The sequence below is a fragment of the Sminthopsis crassicaudata genome, chromosome 3, assembly GCF_048593235.1.
Source record: "Sminthopsis crassicaudata isolate SCR6 chromosome 3, ASM4859323v1, whole genome shotgun sequence".
NCBI classification, from domain to species: Eukaryota; Metazoa; Chordata; class Mammalia; order Dasyuromorphia; family Dasyuridae; genus Sminthopsis; species Sminthopsis crassicaudata.
In genome coordinates this window covers 243,293,897-243,312,553 of record NC_133619.1, presented here as the reverse complement: position 1 = coordinate 243,312,553, position 18,657 = coordinate 243,293,897, and the positions used below count along the sequence as shown (strand labels likewise).

At 33.2% G+C, this 18,657-nt stretch overlaps 1 protein-coding gene across 1 annotated transcript in view; it reads right to left on the bottom strand.

Moving 5' to 3' along the window:
• The window catches only part of HERC2 (HECT and RLD domain containing E3 ubiquitin protein ligase 2), a 227,008-nt gene that overhangs the window by 99,355 nt on the left and 108,996 nt on the right, over positions 1 to 18,657 (bottom strand). The window contains 10 exon segments of the mRNA XM_074300310.1: positions 1,741 to 1,884; positions 3,821 to 3,959; positions 5,659 to 5,889; positions 6,129 to 6,325; positions 6,408 to 6,555; positions 10,617 to 10,801; positions 13,052 to 13,234; positions 14,869 to 15,061; positions 17,236 to 17,423; positions 18,209 to 18,400. Of these exon segments, the coding sequence (XP_074156411.1) occupies positions 1,741 to 1,884; positions 3,821 to 3,959; positions 5,659 to 5,889; positions 6,129 to 6,325; positions 6,408 to 6,555; positions 10,617 to 10,801; positions 13,052 to 13,234; positions 14,869 to 15,061; positions 17,236 to 17,423; positions 18,209 to 18,400 (1,800 nt within the window).

Sequence of the window (18,657 nt, the reverse complement as noted above, 5' to 3'; positions counted from 1 at the left end):
GAGGAATAGGAAGAGAATACCTCCCAAATCTGAATCTTGACTAAATTCTAGTCCTTTATTTCCAAATGCCTGCTAGAAGCAATTGAAGCATTTCAAATGTAACATCTCAAAGTCAACATTATATCCCTTTAGTGAGAAGCATGAAAACGGCACAGATCTGAAATCAGAAAACTGCAGTTGTTCTTTTTTCTCCCTCTTCTTGCCCCAATGTAGCCAAGAGCAAAATGTTGCCTTTTTTTATCTTCTCAAAACCTCTCTCACATTCACCTCCACCTTTTAAGATTCCCTTTGTTTCCTTCAAAGTTCAATTCAATTAGAACCTGCTAAATAAGGCTTTTCCTGATCCCCAAAAGATGGTTTTCTGTATATTTATTTTGTAAATACTTACACATCATATACAACATCAATATATATAATGTACACATCAATACAACATGTTGTACATGTTATCTCCCTCTATAAAATGTAAGAATATTAAGTATGTTAAGTCAAGTCAATAAGCATTTATTGGGTGTCTACTATGTGTGAAATTCTGCACTGGGAAAACAGAAATTGATTTCTGTTTCTAGTGCCACACAACATTACTTCAAGCTCTCCTGGTCAACTAGACTAGTTAATATCTCCATTAAGTGGTTTCCCAACATATAATCACTCTCTTTCCATGACAATTTACTTTATACAAAGCCCTGTCAAAATAATTTTCCCAAAGACAGGCCAATCATGTGATGCCCAAACAAAGTCTTCAAGTGACCATCAAATACTTCTTAGCTTGGCATTCAAAGTTCTTTTATGATCTTAAGTCCCCATCTCATCACCTATTTCCCTGCACATTTATTAGCTACAACCAATCTAAATTTTACCTTATTTCCTAAACTTGTCATATACTTTTCTGAATCCATACCTTTCTACCTCTATCATGTCCTTTCCTCCACTTTCTGTTGAAATGACAACTTTTCCTAAAAGGCCAGCTCAAAACTTACTTGTACCATGAAAATTTCTAAGCTCTCTATCAGTTAGAAATTATTTCCTCCTCAGCTAAAATTTCATGATATCTCAAATAAAAAGATATGTAAAGTGCTTTGCAAAATTTAAAGTACTATATACATTTTATCTATTATTGCTCACATCTTTCTAGTGACAATTCTTATGTCATTTAATTTCTTGCAATATGAAGATAGGTAATATAGTAGAGGAATAACTAGATATTTGAAAAACTGGATTCAAATCTCAGTTTTGTCATTCAATGCTGTGTGACATGGGAAGGGTCATTTAAACTTCTTTAAATCTTCATTTCCTCATTTGTAAAACACAATAATTGGACTAGTTAAGTTTAATGGTTCTTTCAACTTTAAGCAAGTCTTACCCATCTAAACAGAAAATTCTTCAAAGACTGTCTTACATCTTTGTTTATGTTATTTGGCACAATGCCATTATTGTTAATAAATAAAGCCTGAATGAAATTTTAAAGTTCTTAACAGGAAATATCTCTCAGTACTTTAACAGGAAGAGAATCTTAGGTGTTTTACACTATTATCAGCACTTAGCACAATATCTAGCACATAGCACCCACTAAAAATAAACAATCAATGACTTCCTGCCTCTTCTTTAGATCCAAATCTGTCATTCTCAATTTATTAAAAAAAAAAAAAAAAAATTCACTAGCTAATTTTCATGAATTAAAAAAAGCTATGAGAAAAAGATGCATATTAAGTTTTCAGAAAAGATATGAAAATAAGATACCTGTAGAGAGAACTCCATTCTCCTGTAAAGCTGGTTGAGATAAGATCTGCCTCAGTTTATCCTGATGGGAAAGCAATGCTCGACCTGCTTTCAATATGTATAATTTCAACTGTTGGCATCTTAGCAAATCCAAGTCTACTTGTCCTATAGAAAAGAAGAATCATCATCAAAGTATGAGATACTATATTAAAAACTTCACAAATGATTACGCATTTGGGAGAAGGGCATTCCAGTAACCTTATAAACATAAAATTAATTTGATCTCTCCATTTACCATACTGAAAAAAAACTTATTGAATATGCAAAATACAAAAGTCTAACACTCCCCCAAGTTAGCCACCATATAGGAGGAAAGTGCATGGATTCTATAGTAGCAAGTCCCCTCAGAATCTGCCTTAGTCTCAGCCTCTCTCTACCTGTGTTATCATGGAGGAGCTTACTCCGATCTCCCTGGCACAGTTTCTTCATGTGCAAAATGAGAGGCAAGAAAGCCTCTAAGGGCCCTTTCAGATGATCCTAGGAGCACCCCAAAAGTCTAAGGAAACCTGGCACCACTACCAAGTGATCAAATCAAGATATCTTGCTACTCTCCTCCAATACCTCAGGAGAGAAACTTTGCATTTTGCCACAAGACCCAGGCATTTTTGGAGCCCTAAGTCTTCAGAAGAAAGTGAAATCCAGAAATTAAGTGGATAGAGTTAAGTTTATAGGCCAACAGACAATTGTTAATCAGCATTATGACTCCATGGCTCTTCTCACATTGATGCGCAAGCTTCTAGTTTAGGATATATTTCTATGTCCAGAAAATCCATGCCAAAGCACATTTGTTTTCTCTTTGTGCTTGCTACAGCAGAAAAATGATTCTCTAAGTCAGCTATGTTCTTTGTAAAGCAAATAAGAATTATCCTATCACAGAATAAAGTTCTGATTATTTTTACATAAAAGCTCTATGTTCCTCAATTATAATTAAGTGAGAATTTTTTTTCTATTTAGTATAAAAACATTTTATATAAAGCAAGCTCTTTGAATCACTTTACACTAAGTATATTGAAAGAAATCTTCTAAAAGAAAAGATAAAATGAAAGTATGGTACCCTATTAAATTGCCTACTCACATCTGTATATATGCCATTCCTTTAATTCATCAAACTATGTCTATCTGATTATTCTAGATTTTATTTTAAGTAAAACCCATCTTTAATAAAAATCTATGTTCAACAGAGTCAATAGTAGAGAAATTCTCAGACTCTATCTAATCATAAGAGCATCAATTTAGAGCTAAACAACTGTCGAGTCCAACATATTCATTTTAAAAAAAACACCAAAGCAAACAGCATTCACTAACTTGCCAAGAGTCATATAACTAATAAAGATCTGAGTTAGGATCTCCACTCAGGTCTTCCCGGTTCCAAGTTCACTAAGTTCCCTTCATATTATGTTCTGATGTAAGTTTATCCCATTCTGCAATTCATTTAATTCTATGGACAGGGACTTCTGAAAGCTAAAAATGTTTGACTCATTTTACTTCTCCCTTAAAATCCACCCACCCAGGTAAGGATTTGTTTCTAATTTAGGATTCAAGAGTTCTTTTCCGATTTGATTTAGAAGCCTAAAGATAAAGCAACTGAGAGCCTATCATTACAAATCCAGTTGTGTGGGGATTTCTGCCCAACATCTTTTTTTTTAGAGGTAGGGAAAGAAGTACAAAGAAAAATGTGCCTTTTGAAGCCCGAATGACATAAATAGTAGTTCATGTTTTTAACTACAAAGCCAAAGACTATGTGCAGCACTTAGTCTAAAGCACACGTGATATGATTTATTGGCACAGTCTAATTCATAAAAATTCATTATCACAAATCACAGTCATGAGCCAAATAATTAACCAATAAAGGTTACTGGTCATAATGAAAAGATTTAGTTTGGAAAGGGAGGAAGGAGGAAGTTTATCTTTACTTCCAAATTCCTCTCTCATGCATATCACCCTTTTCTTGAATTAGCTTACACTGACAGTGTATTCCCAACTAAAGCTGTTCAATCAACATTTGTTTTGATCTTTTGAATTAAAGAGAAAATATACTAACCTGTGAGAGTTTGATTAGTAGATTTCTTAATTCTGTGTTTTTCTAATTTGCTCCCTGCCAAGTTGACCAACTGAGCCCATACAGAGAGCATAGATTCCGTGAATGGTAAGTTGTTCACATTAAATGCCATAACTGGAAGCTGAAAATAAAGATCATAATCTTCAAAACTGTGAAAGAGTATAGTATCCATCATTTAAAAATCTTCATTCACATTTGCATTTTATTGATGGCCCTTTAAATCTTATTTAGGATCATAAACAGAAAACAGAAAAAAACTCTAAAGACCATCCAATTCTAGAGATAATGAACCTTGGTCTATTAACTTCAAAATTAGTACCTTTCTCACTCTCTTATGCTCTGTCCTAGACCTTAACTAAGGGTGACTAATATGAGAACAAATCAGCTTTAATTTGTTGACTAATTAATTTAATCATTAAATAACTTAATGAAACCTCAAGTTTATATCATAACATATTATGCTATGTTATGCTATTTTAATATATTTTTAAAATGCATTTAAACTGTGTTTAAACTGAATATACAAAAACACTGTATTTTATCCTGCAAGAAAATTAAAGCTGGAAAGTTAGTTAATAATAGAACTAAAATTATGACTTGAGTAAAGTCTGCTAATTTTAAATCAGTAAACTAGGCTTCAATTCTTGGGTGGGGGAAGAATTCTGTACTAGTCTAATAAAGAGGTGGCTAATGAATCCTTAAAGGAAGGTCTCACAAAAAAAATAATAATAATTTTATTAAAACTAAATCAAGATTAACCTCATTTTCCTTTCTAGACAGGGGTTTTAATCCTGTTAAAACCAGCAGAACAGGAAAATAGTAAAGATAAAATTTACCTAGATTTTATCCAACTTTTGATGAAATTCAATCTTTAATATGATTCTTGTAGATAAGCTAAAAAGTGACAGGCTAGATCAGTAACATAAAACTCAAAAAGGAAAGGGTATCTGTTGACTGTATATTGACTTACAAAACTAAAAAGTTATGTTATTTATGTTTTTATTTTTGTTTTGCTAAAACATTTTCCAATAATATTTTAATCTGCTTTGGGCTATATTCCAGTACTCTGCAGGATCTAAATTTGACAACTCTGGGATGGATGAACATATAATTAGCTGGATACAAAATAGTTTAAACAGTCAGATCCAAAAAGAAATAAGTCTTAGCAGACTACAAACTCAACATGAGCAAACAGCATGATATAAAAACACCAAACAAGTTAATAAGTTTTTAAGTTGCCTTAAGAGAATTTTACTATATACTGTACGAACAGAGAGATGTTCTATTGTAATCTACCCTAGTCACAACAGTTCTACATGTCATATTTCAAAATTGTGAGAATAAGACCCCACAAAGACAACTAAGATAGCAAGAATCTCAATTTTACCACCACATAAGAATCTGAACTCATTTAAGACAAGAGAAGATTTAGTAAAAACAGGTCTTCAAATATTTAAAGGGTGGCCAAGTATCAGTGAGATTAGGCAAATTCATTTTGATGCCAGAAGATAGCACTAGGAACACTGGGTGGAAATTACAAAGGTAGACACAGATTCCAGTTTAGTTCCTACACTAGAGCTATTCAAATATAGAACAGATTGAGTCAAGCATTAAAACATCCCTTCATTCTTAAGTCTTTAGCCAAAAGTTAGACTATCATCATGTGCATTACAGAGAAACGAGATTTTTCATTAGACATAAGTGGGACTGGATGGCCTTTGAGGTCCCTTCCCACATTCTAATTCCTAGCATAAGACCACATTTTTGTGCTGTAATTTCTCTAGATATGCAACAGTGAAAATCTACAAAAGCGCACCTACCGGTTTTAGCTGACTCAATGGACAAACTCTACATATTCGCATATCACAGAACTGGACTGTGATTTTGCCTTTAGGAGTGATACGTGTCACTGTGCCTTCTCCAAATTCATCATGTACCACTTGGCCACCCAGCCTCAGTCGACTATCTATTCCACCAATTACAGCTAGCACTGCCATTAGGCCATCAACTTCAGGGTTCTCAGAATCAGGAAAGTAATCTTCTAACACAGCCTAATATGAAACAAATAAAAATAAACCATAAGCAGAAAAATCAACATTTTCATCTGTTTTAGAAAAATAGTCACAATAAAGCGGCTTTAATAAAAAAAAATTGCTTTCTAAAATACAAGAGTTAATCCAATTAAATTAAAATGCCTCTGAGTCAATAATACATTTTTAAAGTTACTTTTTTTAAATTAAAAATATTCTAGAAAGAAAAAAATGAGCTTATTTTAAAACGTGGAAACTACCCCTTCCGACTGTTTTCCTGCAAAGATGTGGGTGATGGAGTTTAGCTGAGAGTTGATGTACTTGTTTATGAGTCCATTCCACTGGCTCAGTGAATGTAGAGTCCTTAGCAGGGCCACTATCTCCTCTGCCAAAGTACTACTATGGGTTGCAGTCAAAGATGCCTGGGGTCTGGACTTCCTCCTTCTCAGAGTTGATTCTGAAATAAAAAATAGAGTAAAAGCTTAAAAGTGAATTTATAATTCATCTAATTAATCAAATAATGTAAAATGCCACTCTACCTCTGAGCAAAGGTATGTCTGAAGAGCATGTACTAAGTAGACTGCCCAAGAAGCCAAAAAGTTTTTCCACAAGAAACTTCATATCTCTTGATCTTTCTGTTTTGTCCCAAGATGGAAGTACAGCTTGCAGTAAATGTACTGCTAAAATCTAATGAAAACATAATTATGATCAATCATTTTCCAATCAATGTATTATACTCAACCATTTTTTCTTTTCCTACGATCATCTCCTCCTTCTCCCTCTAAGATTGTAACTTAACTGGCAACAATCCTTTCCTTCTGTTATTTGTCAACATATTCTCATTCTTACTTACCTAAGCTAAATCATTCCAAGTCTATCCTCCAGCTGCATTGTTCCTCTTGAACATTGTAAAAAAATATGTCTCTGTACCAATTTCTTCATATATAAAATGAGGGGATTGGAAGGTTCCCCTCTATCTCTATATCTATGACCTTAAGATACTCTGCTCTTATTAAACTCTCCTTCACCCCACATCTGGTCATCTATCTTCTGCTCCAAAGAAATCTGTTTCTTTTCAGAAATGATTATACCCAGGCTACCCTCTCCAGTATTGAGTTTTTATGTCTCCTAGTACAGTTGTTCATAAAGATGAAGACCCATACCTTGTTCTTCGTCATATCAAAATCACCATCAGGAACTTCTTATGTTTTAGGTTTACTCTAAGCATCTATATCTCTCAGGTGTTATTCTTGCTATAGTCATCTACTAGCCTAGATATATCTCCCTCTTTCTGCAAGTAATTCAGATTTTGTTCATGGTCTGCCTCTGTATCCCAAGTCCAGCTTTTATATTTAGAGACTGCAATATATATTCTTTGAAATTTCTTAAACAGCTTGACCTAATTTACTTCAAGGTCCTTAACTCTCTTCACCTTTACACCATCATTCTATTTCATTCACTCAAAAACAATGTAGACTTAAGTGTCCATAACGATACTTACATTGTCAAACTCTGAAACTCCTTCCTGTAATCTTAATCTATAATACCTTCTTTCCCCTTGACTCATTGCTTCTAAATGCATTTTCTTCACTAAAACCCCTATTGCTTTCAAACCAGGTTTGCTCCAAAACTTCACCACTCCTATACCTAGATTTCTTCCCCTCAAAGTCTTGACACTATAGTTAACCAACTCAACAAAAATAAATCTATATCATTCCCTGCCATGGAATCATTTACTCCTTGACCTACACTATTCATCCTTGGCCAAATCTCAGTTGTGAGGACCCATCCCACACAAAAATGTACACTCACATAGAATCTTCCTTTACTTTTGCTATTTTCAATGCTGCTAAACATTGCTGTAAGAATTCACATGCCTATGCTGACTTTACCCTTAACAAATTTATGCTACCTAATAATCTCAATTGGGTTCTCTTTCTGTTTCAAGGCAATCTTTTTTATTCTTGTCTGAATAAATTTCTATCACACTCCTGAAATCTTCTACTTTTTCCTCAGAAGTATATCATTCTACCCTCCTCTTCTTTACTAAGAAAAATTGAGACCATCTATTTTCAAGACCTCTCTTGGTCCACAACTCAACATCCTTCCACATAGTCCATCATTCTTTCAGAAATAATCTCTTCTCTTTGCCAAGGCCAAACCCCTATTTGGGCCCTTAACCAAATCTCCTCTAGGAATTTGATCTCCAATTATTCTTACTCATTCAGCCATTTCTTCATTCTTCCTTTCTCTCTACTTTATCTATTCTTCCTTTCTATCCAGAAACATATTCAAAATGTCTCCCCAAAAGATGTTTTCACTCGATCCTGTCAATGCACCGAATATCAACCTATATCTCCTTTTATGTTCAAATTTTCAGTAATCTATATATGTTTACACTGCAATTTATCCCACCAACCCTTTACAATGTGACTTCACACTCAAATAATTTCAACAAGTGAGAGAGAGGGAGGAGAAGGGGAGAAACCAAACCTTTCTCCAAAATTTCCTATGGTTTCTTCACAGCTTAATCCAATAAATTTTTCTTACTCCTCACTACATAACTTTTTGCAACTTCTGTTATTATTGGTCACCCACTATTCTTAGATATTCTGTCCTCTCTTGTCTTCCACTATACCGTTCTCTCCTGATCTTCCTCCTTCTTAGATTTTTCTGTGAGATAAAGTATGGTTGGTTTGACAAGGTTGTCTTACACCCTCTTCTTTTGCTGTCTTTTAATCTCATTCAGATTCCAAGCTTTCAAGTATCCTCCCTAGGCAAATAATTCCCAAATCTATATATCCATTTTAAATCTTTACATATAACATAAATTACCTATGACTAATTGGAATTTTTCATCTTTGACCTAAACTGAATCTATATAATACATTTGACTTCTGAATACCTCTAACTGGACATCCCATATAAGAAATTCAAATTTAATATGCTCAAAATGGAATTTATTATCTTTATCCCAAAATCTAGTTACTCCAAAATTGGCTATTTTCTGGAATGCATGCCATTCTTCCAATCATCTAAATTTACCATCTAAATCATCTCTAACTATTCCTTCTCCTTTATCCCCTCCCATATCCAATCAGTCGTCAAGTCATGACAATTCTACCTCCACATCTCTCAAATCAGTTCATTCACATAATCATTGTCCCTAATTCAGGCCTTAATTACTTTGGACTCAATATCTTTCTTCCTAAACTCTCCCTTCTTCTGAAATTTCCCTGTTACAGCAGAGACAACCACCACCCTTCTTTGTCACCCAAATTCACAACTTTTATGTGAGCCTTGACTCCTTTTTTCTGATCAGACTCATATATCCAATCAGTTGCCAAATTTCTTTTTCTACATCTCTATTATATACCACATTCTCTCTAATAGATACCACCCTAGTTCAGGCTCTCATCACTTCATATATGGACTAGGAAACAGCCTCTAACTGATCTTCCTGCTACAATTCTTTTTCCATTCCTTGCTCAGTTGCCAAAGTGATTTTGCTAAGTGATGATGCTATCTCCATGCTCAATGAATTCTAAAAATTCCCTCCTCCCTACCTCTAGAATGAAATATAAAGTCCTTTACTTTGCATCTAAAGCTCCTCACTATTTGTCCCCCTTTTATCTTCCTAAACAGCCCACATTCTTTTCCTTCCCACAAATTCTAACCCAGCCAAACCTGCTGGTTTTTTGCAAATGGCACTCTACCTGTTATCACAATGCCTTTGAATACAACATTACAACTATCAAAATCTATGGTTTCCTAGAAGAAGCAATTGTTAAAGTACCTCTTGGTACCTTCAAGTTATTTTTCATCTACTGGCTATTTCTTTTACATTCTGATTAGCAAGTTGAGCTATTTCTTTTACATTCTGATTAACAAGTTGGCTCCTTGTCAGTATAAGCTTCTAGGGAGGTTTTGTCAATAAATGCTTGTTAATTAATTGTATTATAATACAATTTACAATAATATAATCTTTTTAATTCACATTCCTTCTTTTACTCCCTCCAGTAAAACAGCATTCTACAAGCTATAAAATTAAGCAGATCAAACCATTTCACTTCCTATTCAAAAAAATTTTAATAACTCTTGACTGCTTCTATAAAACATTGCTCTTACATAAATACAAACAAATAAAATATTCTACCAATTAAATGCAAAATCTTCAGCGTGGTAAAGTTAAATATTTTCACAATCTCAATAAAAAGTTAGCTTTCAAGATTATGCTCTTCTAACTCCCTTTCATGCACTCTATGGTCTAGCTAGTTCTTGTCTGTGTGCTATCTCTTATGTGAATGAAGTCTTTTCTGATTCCCTAGTTGTCAATACTCACTTATCTGGGTACATGATATATCTCCCTATTAGATGATAAGTTTCTTGATGGAAAGAACTACTTTATTTTTGTCTCTATCATGCAGAGTGGCCTACACATGGTGGGTATTTAAAATTATTTTTTAAATCACGAAATGCTCAATCAAAAATATTTATTCAGCATTTGTTTTGTGTAAAGAAGTGTCCTAGGTAATGAAAGAGATACAGAACCAAGGGATGATCTGCTCCAGGACTGACAAAATGTTTAAAAAGACCACATTGATGACTCTATATCTATTACATAAATATAAAAATCTATCATTTCCATGATAGATGAAAATGATAATGAAAGCTATCACAATAATCACCAGAGGCAAAACATGAAAAATGAAAATATGTTTATTAAAAAAGTTTGTCAAATCAATCACCTGTCTCTGAAGCGAAGCTGCTGTAAATGACTCGTGTCCTTCCACAATTTTCATTAGTAATGTGATCCACTGAGATGTGCTAAGGGTACTACACATTTGAGGCATAAGTGCTATACTTCGAATAAATCCAAGTGTACACCAACTTCTGTGTTGCTCTTTATAAACCATCTTATTTGGTAAAGAAGCTGAAAGAGAAAAAAAAAAAGTCAATATTCTCCCCCCATCAGGCTCCCAAATTAAAATAAGGAGCTATTTGTTTTCTCTTTTTTCTTTTAGAACCAAAAGTAATAAAGAACATGAAAAAACAGTAATGCCTATTAACCTGAAATTATTTAAAAAGTCATTTGACAATATATTTTAATTCATTTCATAATTGAAAAAAGATGCTATTTTAGTTATTGCAGTTGCTTATGCTTGTTTTCTTAAACAGTAAAAAGAATCTGTAATTATGTCACTCTGTTAATATCTAAATGGAATATTGCTCTTCCATCCCTAACTTTATTCTATTTAATACTTAAATCAAAACCAACTATATATTCTGAATATTTGGAATTACATAATCTCAGTTTATAGAAGTACACATGAAAATTATCACAGTATTCCTAAAAAAAAAAAAAGACATTAAGCCTAATATCTCTGAACACCATAAAAACCATAGAATTTAGAGCTAGAAGTGGCTTGATTAAACAGCTATCCCAATCCTCTCATTTTAAAGAGTTTGAAGAAGCTGGAGCCTTGAAGAGTTAAGATGTATGACCAAAATTTAGGCTGGGGGCAGCTAGGGCACCAACCTTCAAAGACACTTCAATATGTCCTAACTATGTGACTCAGGGAAAGTCACTTAACCCCTACTATCTCACAAAAAAAAAAAAAAAATAAAATAAAATAAAATAAAAGGAAAGGGAACAGGAAAAGGAAAAAGAGAAACAAAATTACAGGCAGCAAAGCTCCAACTGAATTTAGCTTAAGTTATGATCATTTATATTCAGACTTCTTTCCACACCCAATGTTTTTCCAATGAAAATAAAAAACAAAAGATACTAAATTACTATTCTAAATCATAGCATATATATAAGATATATAAAGAAAAGAACTAACTCAATGAACTGAATTATCTTTCTATCCATTTTCTCCAAATTTGTTATTATCACAACCATTTTATACTTATCCCCCAAGAGATAAAGACAGTGATTTTCAATATCTCTCTTATTAATAAATTGCTAAAACTTGTCATTTCTTCCACTTTATCTTTGCCTTGTCATTCAAACTCAAACTTTATTTATATTAACTATAACTTTTTTTTTTCTTAACCAAGTTCACTCTTATTTCTTGTACTGAATGCCTGTCTACCATTATATAATGATCATCAGTTTTTTTATTCTTTAAAAAGCTCTAACATCTTTTGGTAATTTCTGGTAACCAAATACAAGTTCAGACTTCAAGGCTCATCAGATTAAATATTCCTAATTACCCTTTCTTACTTCTTACCTACCCTCTCCTTTTTAAGACTGATCTTTTGCAATCCTCTTTTTCTAAAGAATTCTTCAAGAATAATTTCCATCTCCCAAGCAACAACAGCAATCACTTTCTGAAACTACCTTATCTTTATCAAAATATACATTCTCTTCTCCTTTGACAAAGGCAAAGCCTCTTGAAGCTTCTTCCTCACTAAGATATACTGTGCCTTCCTCCAACATTTTATGTATCTTTTGTACTATCATTTCTCTATTTTCATCTATCCCAAGATTATAAAGAACTCTCCCTCCATAACTACCTTCCTGCCACCACACCATCCCTGAACATGTGGTATAGTAAACAGAACCCACTGATAGTTACTGATTAGAGGCTGGCAAATTCCTTCAACACCCTTCTGGAGAGGGTCCCCAGATCACCTGTCTCTTCTTTTCCCAACAGGATACATTCCTTTGGACTTCTCCATTATGCCTTCAAGTCAGGTATTTTGCCTCTTCTTTTCCTTCCTGGCCTCTCCTCTTCCTCTGAATCTCAGCTCCCTTTTACATGAATTCCCCCATTAGATAGTAAACAACTTGAGAGAAGTGAGTATCTTTTTGCCCTTAGTTATATCCTTGGTGCTTAGAACAATGCCTGCCACATACTTCATTTGACAAAATGTTTACAAATTACAAATTATAATGAATATAGTCAATGACTATATAGAATTATATTAAAGAACAGTAATGAATTAAAGTCTCCTCCCCACATTAAAAATATTTCTCTGTTAAAATTAGCAAATATTTCTTTACAGCTGCCTTTATAAAACCCCTGAAGTTTAAAGAACCAGTTTCTCTTAAAATATGAAAAAGATGAAACACAGAATATTACAAGTGAAAATGTGGGGCAGAAAGTCATATTAAGGAAAATGTTTATTACCCAAGAACATATTTATTTTACCATTCACATGACCTGTGACGTACATGTTTTATCTATTGTTCCACTTTCCACTAACATTCTAAGTAGACCACACAGAGTTCTTGTAGCTTCATTTTGCATGATTTCTGCATGAATTCCAGCACAGAGACAGAGAGTTTGGAGTAAATTAACAGTACTTGTAAGCAAAATAGAAGTAGGATGGAAGTTTCTTTCCATTTGTTCACTTTCTATAATGGAAACCAAAATAAAGACAAGAAACAAGAGTTAAAATATGTATACAGCTGCAACTCACTAATTATTCTAACACAAATGATTAGGGATATAATTCATTACAAAACATTCCAAAAATTACTTGAAATGCATCTTTGGAGGTAGGAAGGAAGAATTAGATCACACGGAAGTGGCAAGGACCAAAAATGAAAATACACTAATTCAAAGTGAATGTATATGGCAAGTGATTCTGTTTTGGCCAGAAACTCTGAGAGTCTTTGCTCTCCCCAGATTGATTTTTTTTTTTTTTGACTAGGTAAAAGAATCCATTCTCAAGCTCATTTCTTATAGGGCATTACCTCAATCTCAATGAGAACTAGCTTAAGAACCTCTTCCACAGCATCCAGGACCATCTCCAGTCGTCCTGATCTATTTCTAGTGACTGTACCCAGATGGCTCCAAAGGAGAGACAGGTGACTTTGCACAACCCCATCCTCCCTTGAATCCAATTCCCTTACATGTTATGCCGTCACCTGTCTGATGTCACGGTTCTCTTTGAGAATAAAAAATAAACAACTAATGACTTTTAACTGTTACCTGGTTGGGGAAGACAATATTTCAATGTATACTAATGAATTATCTTCTGGTATGTGTAGTATGCACCTATAGTCTGTTCATGAAAGAACCAACTTTTCACTTTTCCAAATATCATGGACAAATAGGGGATTCTGCCAGTTATAAAATCCCTAGAGTAGTCAGCAAAAGATAAGTCTCTGCCAACTGTGTTCTCCTCCCTAAGAATCTAATAAGCAAATGACAAAAAGGAAAGGGCCAGAACAACAAGTAGTATCTATATTATATACATGATTTTTAAAATAATAATTTTTTTTAAATGTAAGTAGTTCTAAAACAGAGATTCTTAAGCTTTTTTTTTGAGTCACGGATCCCTTTTGCACTCTGGTAAAGCCTATATACTTCTTCTAAGAATAAGGTTTTTAAATATATGTAGCAAAATACAGAAGATTACAAAGGAAACTAATTATACTGAAATACAGTTATCAAAATATTAAAATAAAGTTTATGGACCTCAACTTAAGAATCCTGTCCCAGTTTAACAGTAAGTATTAAATGTTTTCTAAAGAAAATGGATGCATATGTTGGTCTATTTTTGTTTTTTAATATATGGTTTCTTATTCCCACCCTAAACTGATTAAAAGTAAAATTAAATTCAAGTTTTCAAATTTCTGCCTACTCTATATTTATAAAATATTCAAAAACAAAAGTAAGGAAAAATATAAAAAAAAATTTTAATTTTTAAAAAAATTTCCTTGCTAAAGGTAATCTCAAGGAACTATATGTCATTTAAAATCATTTGCTTCTTATTCCTAATAAATTTATAAGATTTGTATTTACTGACCAACTAATGTTTACTAGGCCCTGTAGAGTATGTAAGTATACATGGGGTCTCTCTGTTAGCAGACCTTACAGTATGGCTGAGGGGACAAAACTCACATACAAGAATAAGTTAAGGAAACAACTAATGCCACCAAGAGAAGAGATAAGGAGTTTAGGGAAGGAAAACAAAATATATATATATATATTTTTTTTAATTTAGGTTATCTTTAATTTGATCTCTTACTATTTTACTAACCAGAATCATCCTCAGTGTCTGAATCCTCTGTTGAGGGCTGAGCTGCTGGTGGAGGCTCAGCCAATTTAAGATCATATTTTCCTTCCTTTCCCATTCGGTATGAATTGGTACTGCCTGTATCCCACTGAACCCTTATCCATCCATCCTCTCCCAATTCACCAATCACACGACCTAAACCTGGAGGTGGACCATCCTGAGAAGGAAAGAAGAAAATTAAATATTACAGTTTCACTAAGTAATCATTTAACATTTTTCTATTCTGCCTATATCTCTACTAAATGGAGTACATAAACTTTTTTTTATTCTTCTCATTCAACATCATTAAAAGCTTAGAAATCTAATCTAGAGACAAGAAAAAGAAAATGAAATCAGAAAAAGCCAAAAATAAATAAAAAATGATTACATACTGAATGCTATTTTAGATACATGGGATATAAATGGATAGATACCCAAAAAAAGATATAAAAGGAATAAGAAAGAGGTAACCATTAATGTTAACACATAATTTTTAAATATAAGAAGTTTACACTGGGGCTTTAAAATAATAATAAACTTTTAAAATAGAAAGTTAACGTAAGATATATGTCCATATGTGTGTGTGTATGTGTGTGTATATATCTATATATATATAAATAGAGATATGCCAAGTAGAATATTTATTTCCATTACTAAGAAAATTTTCCTATTCTTTATAAGTTTTACAAATTATAAATTTAAAAGGTCACAGATTTATATCTAAAAGAGACTTCAGAGGCAGTCTATTACAACATTACTCATTTTACAATTTGAGAAACTCAGGATCAGAAGTGATTTCTCCAAGGTAGGATATGGTGTCCATCCTGCACCCAAGTCCAAAAGACAATTTTCCATAAAGTCAATATAAGGAAAATTTGAGGGAGAAGCCTTTCTCATATCTCTAAAAAGAGTTTTCTACGTCTATTTGACTACCTAAAATCCAAATAGTTTATCCACACAAAGATTGGGGATCCAAAGGACCTAAGCAAGGAACTTAAAAATCCTATCAGGGTAACAATTCTGAGAAAGCCACTGGTAGAGAAAGTAGAGAAAGGGATTAAAAAAGGCTCCCTCCTTTCTGTCTCATTGTCTCTGCACTTCTAATAGTTAATCCACATTTTAAAACAACCTTTCCCTTCTCTCTCTAATTTTGTCCCTTCTTCAAAGAATTCATTTATGAAATGGAGGGTCCATCTGTCTTAAGATTTGCACTCTTTTTCTTTTTTGAGGAATGAAGCAATTTTTACAGCACTACTTATTCACAATCACCCACAATTATCTTTCTGAAGTAAAAACTATTATTACTTCTTAGTATCCCTGTTTGCATATCTGAGATAGATTCAAGAATCCTTTTCAAAATGTTAAATTATGAAAATTGTCTCCTAATTTGTAATACTGATGCCCTTGTACAGAAAGGAATAGCTTGACTTTTAGCTGTAACTTTTTTTTTTTAATCAACAAACATGCATCCATTCATTCACTTACTTATCTATCTATTTATTTATTTATTTTTTAGATTTTTTTGGATGTAAGAATATGCATGGGTAATTTTTCAGCACGGACCTTTGCAAAACTTTCTGTTCCAACTTTTCCTCTCCTTCCCCTCACCCCCTCCCCTGGATGGCAGGTAGACCAAAGTATATGTTAGATACAATATATGTATACATATTTATACAGTTATCTTGCTGCACAAGAAAAATCAGGTTTAGAAATAAGGTAAAAATAACCTGAGAAGGAAAACAAAAATGCAAGTGAACAATAACAGAAGGCATGGAAATGCCTTTTAGCTGTAAGTTAAGAGACAGCATAACAAAACAAAGAGAATAATAGAATGGTACAAAAAGAATTTGGAGTCTGGAGACCTAGTTCAAATCTGGTCTCCTGAACTTTATTATTATAGTGTGACCATAGACTTCTTAGTGCCTCAGTTTCCTCATCTGCAAAACAGAAAAAATGTACTGTCAAATTCACTATATTGTTGTGAAGAGAATGTATTGATATTTTAAGATGTGGGGATAAGAGTGGAGACCAGGGTGAGAGTGTGTTGGAAGAGGAAGCTGTTACTGCTACTGATTTTCTGAAATTCCACAGTTAAGCCATAGTGTTTCAAACTCCACTTCAGCGTGTCCCTAATATTATTTATTTGTTCCTTCCTTCCTTAGATATTACTTCCCTATAACCACTATTTAACAAATGTTTTCGCTTTGTCTCATCTATCAACATCACAGAGAACTGGAGGAGTTATGATCTGATCTGTTTATATCATAAATTAAACAGGAAAAGGAATTTTTGTTTATTACCACCAAAAAAATGTACATTTACTAATGCTTACTGCAGAGTTAGATTTAATACCTGATCTCCCCATTTCCAGTCCACTCCCCTCATCACCCTGGTACCAATCTTCATCATTGCTGCCAGTTCTGGCCCTGAAACAGGAAGCTGTACTGGAGTGGTTTCTTTTCTGGATTCTTCCAAAACAGTAGCTGAAGCTCCTCGTGCAGAGGCATTCATTTCTTCTTCAATATTATCAGAACTAGGACCTGACCAAATAATCACAATCAATTATTTAGATAATACTGAGCAAAACACGTGCCAAATTCTTGCTTTAAATTATTCTTAAAATAGACAATAATTCTTTTTTAAAGTAATTATCCTGCATTTATATAGCCATTAAATCTATTTCCACTGTAAAAGTTACTAAAATGAAAAATTATTTTAAAGTATTTCGATTTTTTCTAATCAATCCACCTTAGAAAGCAAACCAAAAAATTTGCAGACCAATTAGTATCATGATGTTCTTTATGAAACCACACTGAATAAAAGTCTTATTTTTCATTTTCTCCTACCTTTTGTCAAGGGCAGAGAATCCAAATCTCTTAGACACACACCATCATCTAATTATTATCTATCTCCAAAGAAAGAGATTCAACAAACTATTTTAATAATAACATTTATATTCATTTTAAAAGTTCTTCTTTAAAGCTAAAGCTACCTTTCAAATGATATCTCTTCTTCTCTCTATGGTGAAAATAGTCCTCCCTATCTGAGGTATTTCTATAAATTTTCCTTTTTAAGGAGGAAAAACAAAAAAATTCAAAATAGTGAAACAAAGAGTATTATCATTCATAATAAAGTACATTTATCCATCTATATTGCAAGGATTTGGATTCTGGACAAGAAACACAATCATTAAATCTCTAAATAAACCATGACAGGTTAGGTTGCCTATAAAATGCAAGAAAGCTGCAATATAAAAATATTTCCAAAGTCAAAATTTTAGATTTCACAAACCACCACTAAAAAATCCAAAAGACTGTCTACCTACCTATTAATCGCAATGTTGTCTGAGTCAATGCTAGCATGCCAGAGTTCAAAAGAAGATTCAAGTTGTTTGCACCATACTGAAGGGTAAGCATGTTGAGCATAACCAGGAGAAAACGTGCTTGTGGAATGGTTCCAAGGCTTGGTCCTGCTGGATTCTCATTAGTAATGGTTTGCAGAGGAACAGGCTGGATACCTGGTTAAGAATCAGAATTGTTAAGTAGGGCAAAATATATGAAACATGAATAAGAGAAAAAAAAAAAACAAACAATTTCTACTTATTGTTCAAATACCATTTTACTGCCCTATATAACATATGTAGAGTTACCAAAAAGGTCCCAAATCCCTATTTATTTCCAAGAACCTTGCTGATTCTGATTTTTCCTCTTACACACCTGATTCACCCCAGTTATAGTTAGTCCCTGTTTTTTTTTAGCATCCTTTTTACATTCC